Here is an 11,368-nt window from a genome sequence, read left to right as displayed (position 1 = left end):
TTACATAGCCTCCAATACCATCATACAAAGGGAAAGCTGGTCATCAGCAAGAATGACATCAACATACTAAGAAAAATAATACAGAGAGAATCCTGGGACTAAGCCCTTGATGCCACTTCTTCCTGAAATCCAGATTTCCCTGCTTTTTCACATAATTTGGCTGTTCAAATTTTCCATGGTGAGCCATAAATTCCTCTCCTTACTTAAAAAAATAAAAAATAAAATAAAATATATAAAAACAGTAGAGTGAAAATACCAGCAACATTTTAACTAAATCAAGGCTAGTGTGTGCTGAGACTATCCAGATTGAAGGGGAGCTCTGAGCAAATGGGGCTTTCATTAAGATGGGCCTAGAAGGTACTGCGTCTTGCTATGGGAGTGTCTAGATCTTTCAGGGTGTCCACAAGATCAAAATATATCATAATAATGTTTAAGTCATTTTTCATTCTTGTTCTCTGATGAGTATGCAGGGGAGTTTTCCAGAGGCTACATGACATGTAAGCGTATTAAAGTCAGAAGGAGTTTGAGAATCCAGCTGTTTCTATTAAACCAGATATTAAAGAGATTTGCAAAATGCCATTCTTCTCGCTAATTTTTTGTTTTGGAAAATATAGTCATTTCTTTATGAATGTATGTTATTTATGTTAACTTGTAATGACATCATTATATTTAATTTACTTAATAAATGTTGATATTTTATCAGTTTTAATTTCTATATAGCCTTCAATAATTTTTAAGAGTTTATAATGCTCTTGAGACCAACAAGTCTAAGAACCTCTAACAGAAAAACTTTAGACTTCCTTCATTACAGTGATGAACAGTAGTAATATTGTTATTAATATTTGGAAATATTTTCTTTACATTTCTCAAAGACTTTAGATCCTGGCTCTTGGTTTCTCTCATCAGTACCACTCTGTTCATTTCAATGTATGCCTAGACAAACCTTCCTACACCAACACTTTTCGATTTTTTGAGCACACCTCCAATGATCTTGTCCTCAGCCATTCACGTCTATGGTCGCACCCTAGATCTTGTCATTATGTCATTATGGAAAACTACAGATCCTCTGTAATCTCATTTTTCTGCATTCCAGTTCTCTGATCACCACCTTCTATCTTTTTATTTATTTATTTATTTCATTTATATTTTTGGCTGCGTTGGGTCTTCATTGCTGTGCGCGCGCTTTCTCTAGTTGTGGCGAGTGGGGGTTACTCTTCATTGCGGTGCATGGGCTTCTCATTGTGGTGGCTTCTCTTCTTGCGGAGCACGGGTTCTAGGTGAGTGGGCTTCAGTACTTGTGGCACACAGGCTTGGTTGCTCCGCAGCACGTGGGATCTTCCCAGACCAGGGATTGAACCCGTGTCCCCTGCATTGGCGGACGGATTCTTAACCACTGCGCCACCAGGGAAGTCCCACCTTCTATGTTTTTAGCTCAGTCCTTCTAGAGACCCTTTATTTGATTGATTGATTGATTGACTGCCGCACTGAATGTCGGCAGTGAAAGCACAGAGTCCTAACCACTGGACTGCCAGGGAGTTCCCATCCTAGACACCCTTTAATGCCACCATAGGTCCTCAAATCTGGTGATGCTACTGTTGCTCACCTCTTGGTGCCCTCATTTCTCCTCCTTACACAGCTTAATCTCCATGGTCAATCATTGCAAACACTCCTTTGCATGAAACTTCAATGTTTCTCCCATTTGGTTGCTCACGCTCATTTGACAAAACCACACCTCTGGTTAAATGCAACACCCCCTAGCCCCCTCTACTCCCCCCCAGCCCCACCCCCTGCCAATCCACATATGAAATTGTGCAGCTGAACTTAGGCTGAAGCAAAACATAAAACCAAGCTGACTGGTCCATTTTAATTCCATGACCAGAAACCTCAACTGGACTCTATGGTTTGCCCCTCAATCCTACTATGTTTCCCTAGTCAACTCACCCTCAACCCCTCCCATATTACCTTAATTTTTTTTTTTTTTTGCTGCATCGGGCCTTAGTTGCAGCACTTAGTTGCCCCATGGCATGTGGGATCTTAGTTCCCCGACCAGGGATGGAACCCACATCCCCTGCATTGGAAGGTGGATTCTTTACCACTGGACCACCAGGGAAGTCCTCCCATGTTATCTTCTCATACCTTCTCTTCCCTCCTCAAGCCCCCAAATCCTCACCCTCAAAACTTATTTTCAACTCGTGATCTTGCTTCCTACTTCACAAGAAAATGGAAGTAATCACAAGGGAACGTCCAAAGACTCAACAACACACCTAACCATGTTCCAGCATCTTTACTCATGTACTCGTCTGTCTGTTGAATTGTTCAGGCTTCTATCTCCAGCCAATTCCTCCTCAATTTGTGTGTGACATTCAGAATCCTTCTGCCTATCTTACTCCAGCAACTCTCTGTTTTACCTCTTAATGTTTTATTTGATACTGCATCATTCCTGCCAATATATAATTTTGCTGTTCTCTCTCCCACTTTATTTTTTTTTAATATTTATTTATTTGGTCGCCCTGGGTCTTAGTTGTGGCACGCGGGCTCCTTAGTTGTGGCATGCGTGTGGGATCTGGTTTCCTGACCAGGGATCGAACCCAGGCCCCCTGCATTGGCAGACGGATTCTTAACCACTGTGCCACCAGGGAAGTCCCTCTCTCCCACTTTTTTTTTTTTTTTTTTTTTTTAAAGTAATTGATTTTTTTTTTTTAAACATTCACTTTATGTATTTATTTATTTTTAATTTATTTATGGCTGTATTAGGTCTTCGTTTCTGTGCGAGGGCTCTCTCTAGTTGCGGCAAGCGGGGGCCACTCTTCATCGCGGTGCGCGGGCCTCTCACTGTTGCGGCCTCTCTTGTTGCGGAGCACAGGCTCCAGACGCGCAGGCTCAGTAGTTGTGGCTCACGGGCCTAGTCGCTCCGTGGCATGTGGGATCCTCCCAGGCCAGGGCTCGAACCCGTGTCCCCTGCATTGGCAGGCGGATTCTCAACCACCGCGCCACCAGGGAAGCCCCATCTCCCACTTTTTTTAAAAATAAATTTATTTCTTTTTATTTTGTTTATTTTTGGCTGCGTTGGGTCTTCGTTACTGCGCTCAGGCTTTCTCCAGTTGCAGTGAGCGAGGGCTACTCTTCGTTGTGGTGCACAGGCTCTAGGCACACAGGCTTCAGTAGTTGTGGCACGTGGGCTCTAGAATGCAGGCTCAGTACTTGTGGCACACAGGCTTAGTTGCTCCGCGGCATGTGGGATCTTCCTGGCCCAGGGATCAAACCCGTGTCCCCTGCATTGGCAGGCGGATTCTTAACCACTGCACCACCAGGGAAGGCCTCTCCCACTTTAAAAACAAACATTTCTCTTGGCACAAACTCCCACTTATAAGACAAATAAGTCCTGGGGATGTAATGTACAGCATGATGACTATAGTTAACAATACTGTATTTGAAAGTTGCTAAGAGAGCAGATTTTAAAAGTTCTTACCACAAGAAAAAAAAAATTGTAACCGCATGTGGTGATGGAAGTTACCTAGACTTACTGTGGTGATCATTTCACAATATATACATATATATCAAATCACAATGTTGTACACCTAAAACTAATACAATGTTATATGTCCATTATATCTCAATAAATTAAAAATGAAGTGTCTGGAAGAAATATGCCTTTGGCTACCTATCTTGGCCTCAAAATCCAGAGCAATAGAAGATTGATAAATTCTACTACATAACAATTCAAAAAAATTATTTTACATGACAAAAAAAGAAACAAACTTCCTGTCACCCCCCACCCCCCAAAAAAACCCATAAGCACAATTAAAAGATAAATGAGGGGACTTCCCTGGTGGCACAGTGGTTAAGAATCCGCCTGCCAATGCAGGGGACACGGGTTTGATCCCTGGTCTGGGAAGATCCCACATGCCACAGAGCAACTAAGCCCGTGCACCACAACTACTTAGCGTGCGCTCTAGAGCCCACGAGCCACAGCTACTGAGCCCAGGCGCCTAGAGCCATGCTCTGCAACCAGAGAAGCCACCACAATGAGAAGCCTGTGCATCGCAACAAAGAGTAGCCCCCCCTCACCACTGCTAGAGAAAGCCCGAGTGCAGCAACGAAGACCCAACGCAGCCAAAAATAAAAAAAATTTTTTAAAAAGATAAATGAGAAATGGGGATGAAATATTTGCAACCTATATAACACTCAAAGAGTTAATCTCTATAATATGAGAGGATTCTTAAAAATCAAGACAATGAAGACCAAAAATACAATAGAAAAATGGGCAAAAGACATGAATAGACAGTTCAGAGTAAAAGAAAATGATCCTTATACATATGAAAAGATCATAGCCTCACTTGTAATTAATAGGAATATGAATAAAACTATACTGAGATACCACTTGTTGAAGGAGCTGTGGGAAAAATAAGTACACTGATTTTAGGAGTGCAAAGTGGCACAATTCCCATGGAAGGGAAGATCTAATAAAATTTCAGGTCTATTTACTCTTTGATTCAGCAATCCCACTTTTACAAATGTACCCTTAAGATACCTATACATAAATATAAAACAACATATGCACAAGATTATTTGCTGAAGCATTTGTATAGTCAAAGATAGGAAACAACACAGATATCCATCAATAGGGTTGGGTAAACTCATGGTACATCCACACCGTGGAGTACTATGCAAATGTTAAAAAAAGAATGATGAAAATCTCTATTTTCATCATTTTCTCCCTACTTTAATGGTAGGGAGTGACCTCTACAACGTACTAAGTGAAAAAAGCAAGTGTAGAATAGTGTGCCCTTTGTGTAAGAAGTAAGGTGAAATGCATGCATTGTGAATTTAGGCAAAAAGAAATACTAGAAAGATTAAACTGAAAACCAATAAAAATGTTTATCTATAAAATACTGGAATGGAATTAGGTGGGTGGAGGGGGTAGAGATTGAGGTGAAACTTCTCTGATTATAACTCCATAGAAGTTTTGATTCTTGAGCCATGTAATAGGGTTTTTATATTTTCAAATAAAATTACATCTTAGAAAAACAAACATTAAAATTGAAAACAAATGCAAACAATTGAACCTAACTATATATTGAATTGCTCACATAAACTCAGAGAGATAAGAATTATTTCAAATAACTTTTGCACAAGGCTTTCTGACTGACCATCCTTAATGTGACATAATCTAAGGACAAAAAGAACTTTAAAGAAATCTTAAACCTCACTCAGCAAATGTATTGTTTTTGATATTTTAGTACTGGTATTTTTAATTTAGAAATTTTAAATATATTTTGTAGGAACCAAGATTTTCAGTGTAAGAGAAAAGAGAGACAAATGTAAAATCAATAAAGAAAAAAACCGGTCATGTTTAATTTGAATTGGGAAATCCATGTATGAACTCAAAATTAGAAAAATACATTTCCTATTGCTGAACACTGAAAAGGCCTAGAAGCAATGACACCCAGTAGCAGAGAGAACATCTATTGCCGGCATCTTAGTTCTAATTTCTATTCCCAAATTGAAGGAACCAGAGTAACCTTGGAGCAATGACGGAGTCCAAGTCTGTGATAGGGAAGGTACGTAAGTGATCCTGGGACATCTTGTGCCAGTAGGCCAGAAAGTTGTCCAAGACTATCGTTACCATGTCAGAAAGACATAGTATCCAGTCACCCAGGGAAGGGACCTGTACTGGCTGAAAAAGAATAATGATTGCAATCGACCGAAACAACTTAAATTTTAAAAAACTCGTGAATCCACACGAAAAGCGAAAAGGCCAAAAAAAAAAAAATCATTTTCCACTACTTGAAGTAGATATTAAATCAAACCCTTTACTTTGAAAACTGGTCATTATAGGGAAAAAAGTAAGCATTTATCCTGTTTTTTTAAGGTTAATGAGGAAGAGTTCTTTTTCACAGAAGAAATTTCTATTAATGTAGGAATTAGAGAATTATTTAATCACCAGATATTTCATTATTAGTTCAGGAAAGATTTATCAGTAAATGACCAAACTGTGGTGAAAATTTGTTGGGGAACAGGAAATTGGCACGGTACCAAAGCCCTACTCTGCAACTACTTAACTACTAAGGATGAAATATACCTAAAAAAGAGATGTGATAGTCACCACCTTAAACAAGTGATCAAACTTAAAATCAAACTAGTAGTTTGATGTATCTCCTGGTGTAATACAAAACGAAAAACATATCTATATTATGGCATATTCTTGTCAAAATGTGTAACCCGAATCTAATCACTCTTTTAGCATACATTTTAGTTTATAGGAAACATGGGAAAGAGGAACATGTTAAATAATACGACAAGAAAACAATCAGATATATCCAGAATATGGACTATTCCTAGGGACAACTGGCGAACTCTCTTAAAAAATTCATAAAAAATAGGGCTTCCCTGGTGGCGCAGTGGTTAAGGATCCGCCTGAAAATGCAGGGGACACGGGTTCGAGCCCTGGTCCGGGAAGATCCCACATGCCGCGGAGCAACTAAGCCCGTGCGCCACAACTACTGAAGCCCCTGTGCCTAGAGCCCGTGCTCCGCAACAAGCGAAGCCACCGCAATGAGAAGCCCGCGCACCGCAACGAAGTAGCCCCTGCTCACCACAGCTAGATAAAGCCCTCGTGCAGCTATGAAGACCCAACGCAGCCAAAAATAAAATAAATATATTTTTTAAAAATTCATAAAAAATAAAAAGATGGGCGATAAATAACTAGAGATATAACAACTAAATGCAATGCTTGAAATTTGATTGGATCCTGATTTGTAAAAACCTCCTATAAAGACATTTTTGGGATACTTGGGCAAATTTGAACATGGACTGAATAGTAAATTATACAAGGAAATAATTGTTAATTTTCTTACGTGTGATATGTATTGCAGGTATAAAGGAAATTTCTGAGATATTCTCAGAAAACACAAGCTGATTTATTTTGAGATGAAGTGTCACGATGTCTGTGATTTACTTGAAAATTATTTTGCAAAAAACCAAACTATATATGTAAATACATACATATAAAGCAAACATGCCAAAATGTTAGCCATTGGATCAAGATGATGGGTATACAGGTATTCGTTGTATTGTTCTTTGAACTTTTATCTCTTTAAAGTTTTTCATTAAAAATATTGGCATTTGAGTCAAACTTTGAAGAATAGAATGTGAATACTATTCTTAAAGACTGATGTTCTTACACTAGTTCATTTAAGACAAACTTAGAAAACAGATAAAAAGAGAAAAAAAAAAAAAAAAGAGAAAAATTATGATGTATAGTAGTCTCCGCTGCCCTCCACCACCAACCCCGCCCCCCGGCTCCCCACCATCCAGTTTCAGTTACCTGCGATCAATCTTGGTCTGAAAATATTAAATGGAAAATACCAGAAATAAACAATTCTTAAATTTTAAGTTGTGTATCATTCTGAGTAGTGTGATGAAATCTGTTGCCACTTAGCCGTCTTGGTTATCAGCTTGACTGTGGAGGTATCTCAGTGCTTGTGTTCAGTTAACCCTTATTTTACTTAGAAATGGCCCCAAAATGCCACAGTAGTGAGGCTGGCAATTTGGATATGCCAAAGAGAAGTTGTAAAGTGCTTTCTTTAAGTAAAAATGTGAAAGTTCTTGCCTTATTAAGGAAAGGAAAAAAATCATGTGCTGAGGTTGCTAAGATCCATGGTAAGAACAGATCCTGTACCTGTGAAATTGTGAAGAAGGAAAAATAAATTCATGCTACTTTTGCTGTTGCACCTCAAATTACAAAGGTTATGGCCACAGTACGTGGTAAGTGCTTAGTTAAGGTGGAAAAGGCATTAACTTTGTACAATTAGATATTTTGAGAGAGATAAAGCGCACGTGCACAAATGAGCAAAATTCACGTAACTTTTACCACAGTTGTTATAATTGTTCTATTTTATTATTGTTGTTAATCTTCTATCGTTCATAATTTATAAATTGAACTATGATAACATAGGTATGTACAGGAAAAAATAGTATATATAGGGTTTGGTACTATCCCCTGTTTCAGGCATCCACTGGGGGTCTTGGAATGTAGGATAAGGGAGCTACAGAGGATAAGAGAGGGAGGGATTACAGTGTTTAACTAGTCCTCTATTGTTGGATGGTGCGATAAACATCTGTAATATACACCCTTTGCTCATGTGTCTGATTTCTTGGAAGTGTAAGAATTCAGGCTGTGAAATGTAAAATAGATAGCTAGTGGGAAGGAGCCACATAGCACAGGGAGATAAGCTCAGTGCTTTGTGACCACCTAGAGGGGTGGGATAGGAGGGGTGGGAAGGACACCCAAGAGGGAGGAGATATGGGGGATATATGTTTATGTATAGCTGATTCACTTTGTTATACAGCAGAAACTAACACACCATTGTAAAGCAATTATACTCCAATAAAGATGTTAAAAAAAAAAAAAGACTTCAGGCTGGAAAGGACAGAGGTGGAAATATGAGCAGAGGCATGGGAGACTGAAAAGAATAAGGAGTGTATGGGAAAGGCTGAATAGTTTACGTTGGACCATAGGCCACTGTAGACGAGAGGGTGTTATAAGTCTTATGATGATCCTTGCACGTAAAAGAGTTTGAGAAGACCTGCTCTCACTTAATCTTGGACTTCGCCAAGTACAGTTCCAAGCACTTTTTCATGTATAACTTATTTAAATTGCAGGTACTGGGAATTCCCTGGCGGTCCCGTGGTTAGGACTCCACACTTACACTGCTGAGGGCGCAGGTTCCATCCCTGATGGGGGACCTCAGATCCTGCAAGCCTCGTGAAGCGGTAAAAAAAAAAAAAAAAAAGCAGGTATTATTGTTACTCGTAATTATAGGCAAGGAAACTGAGGCACAGAGATGTTTAACTACCCACGGTTACCCATCTAGCGAGAGATGAAGCCAGGATTCAAATGAATGCAGGCTGGCTCCAGAGCCGGAGCGCTATTATCAAGAACCATGGTGGGATGCTGAGCTTAAAAGCTGGGCCTTACTGACTTCAAACCTTAGACACATGAGTAAACGGTGACGGTATAAATTAACATGGGCTTGATCTGTCCCTTTAATACCGCAAAAGCGTGAAGAGCATTAGGTGAGACCATAGAAAACTTCATAGATTCCTTATCTCCAAAATATAGGAAGCATTTAACACTTAGCATTGCTCCAAAATATGGCCAGCTTGCCTGAACTGAAACGATTTGCAGGCTTCAACAGTGAAGAGGTGCGCTCCACAGCTTGATAATTAAATTCCAAAAGGCGCGCGAGCCCCAGTGCAAAACAGTTTCCCGCCTCCCAGCCGGTTGCAGCTCGCTCAGCAACAGCCTCTCTACTCCCAGGCCGTGACGTCCCGCGCTTACCTTGGGCCCGCCCCTGGGATCTTCCTGCTTCTGCGCGGTTCAGTAATCGATGATTTTGCGCTCTTAACTCCGCCCACTGCCCCGGAAGTTAATGCAGAAGCCACACCCCCTCCTTGGCCGGCCCGGGCGCAGCCATTTTAATTCATATCTGAGTGGGCGGTGGCGGTTCTTGTTGGCGGTCTGGCTCCGCAGGGCAGGGGGCAATTTTAGTTGTCTGGGGGTGGCTTTTAGTTTAATTTTTCTTTTCTAGCTTGGCATCGCGGGCCAGTTCGCACGTTCTAGTCGTCTGAGGCCATGTCAGGAGACGGAGCCACGGAGCAGGTGAGGAAGGAGAGTGGTGGGGCCTCGTGGCGACCTCTTCTCTCCCCGTCTCTGTTCGTCCGAGTTCTCCAGCCATGTTCGCTTGAGTAGGAATCAAGGGTCTAATGAACCCGAAAGACAGGGTACAGAAGTACGGTGGGAATGGGGAGCAAGATCTGACTGAGATTTAAAACTTTTTTGGCTTCTCTGTCTTAGGCGTTAAGATGAACAAATATTTGATTTAGACAATAGCCGGGAAGCTACTTCGTCCTATTTAGATTCATGGGACTTCTCCGGTGAGAGTCTTTCCTTTAATACCATTTTGGTGTTAAGGGGTTAGGAATTGATTATTTTAACGTGTACTCGCTGTTTTCGAAAAACTTGACAGTGTTCCTTCCCTCCGCCGCCTTTCCGATATATACTGCAACCAGAAAAAGGTTTGAGAAGTAATTTAAGATGAAACTAATCTGGAGAATTAGACTCTTGCATGAGCGAATGAAGAAGGAAGCAGTTTAGGAGTAAGAGCATCGTTATGCTAAGATTTGGGAATTTTGTGGCTTTCTCCTGCTCCGTCCCTTTCTTCTATCAACATTTCATTTTCATTTTTCCAACGACACAAATAATTGTAGAATTTGATAAATCGGAAATGAGAAGTCTGTTTGGGCCACTGTAAGTAAAAGCATCTGTTTTTTAGTACTGGATATGTGACATTTAAGTATTTTAAAATTAAGATTTTTAGTTAAATGATTTGTTTCTTTTGCTCTTTATTCAGAATTTTGTAGGATAGTATTTACCTTTGAAAGAGGAAACTGGTGTTTTATGAAAGCTGTCAATTTATTTTTCGGTTCAAGTCCGATATGTTTAGGTAAATAGTTTTTAAAATGGAGGCTAGCTAGACTGCAGTCTCAGTTTCCTGAAATTTCCCATTGCCATAGCAACGAAATACACTTAGGTTTTCGTTTTTGAGGTCCCCAGCTTTTAACGTGGGGGCTGTTCTTGGAGGTTGACAGAGATGAGGCAGAATTGGAGTGTTCCTATTGAATAGGGTGACTGTAAATTTTATTGTGTCGGGAAAGTTTGGCTAAACTGAATTTTGTGTTTGCTCGTCGACTGATTTCAGTCCTGAAATTTTCACAGTATTTACATTTTACATGCTGTTGGAATGCCCAAGAATGCCAAGTCTTAAAATCGTTATGTCAAGTCTGTTTATGTATACCTACCCTTTTTCTGGGCTCATGTTTTGTCACCTGAAAGTAGAGGAGGAGTAATGTACTGAGGTTTTCATTGAGAGCTTCCCGAATTCATTGTTAATTTTTAAATTTATCTGAAAGTGTAAAGACACTGAAATGTTGCCATGACCTTTCATTTCACAACTGTGGTGTTTTAAGTTGGAGAGAAGGTGGTAAAAATTTAAAGAAAAAAATTTCACCCAGAAGTTTTATGTGTAAACTTTAGGACATAAGGAAAAGTGCAGTGAACAACTGCAGTACAGTTCTTCATGTAGAATCGACAGTTGTTGAGTGTTTTGCCATATTTGCTTTATCTCCTTGTACATATTTATTTGAAAGTAAGTGACACATATTCAGCCCCCCTTATTTCAGCATTCTCTTATACAGTATAAAGCATTAATGCTGTTATATAACCATTATACCATTTCCCACCTAAGAAAATTAATAGCAATACCATATCATTTCTAAAAATCAGTCCCAAGAATGTGATTCATAG

The 11,368-nt window shown here is 39.9% G+C and overlaps 1 protein-coding gene across 1 annotated transcript in view; it reads left to right on the top strand.

The window, feature by feature from the left end:
- The first annotated feature begins 9,442 nt into the window (after positions 1-9,442).
- Positions 9,443-11,368, top strand: part of CSTF3 (cleavage stimulation factor subunit 3) — a 68,801-nt gene continuing 66,875 nt past the window's right edge. Inside the window, exon 1 of the mRNA XM_036862260.1 lies at positions 9,443-9,664. Coding sequence (XP_036718155.1) covers positions 9,638-9,664 — 27 coding nt within the window. The 5' untranslated portion in view covers positions 9,443-9,637. The remainder of the gene's footprint in view (positions 9,665-11,368) is intronic.

The sequence above is a fragment of the Balaenoptera musculus genome, chromosome 8, assembly GCF_009873245.2.
Source record: "Balaenoptera musculus isolate JJ_BM4_2016_0621 chromosome 8, mBalMus1.pri.v3, whole genome shotgun sequence".
NCBI classification, from domain to species: Eukaryota; Metazoa; Chordata; class Mammalia; order Artiodactyla; family Balaenopteridae; genus Balaenoptera; species Balaenoptera musculus.
Note: the sequence above shows the minus strand (reverse complement) of the source record. Positions and strands in the feature narration are given on the sequence as shown.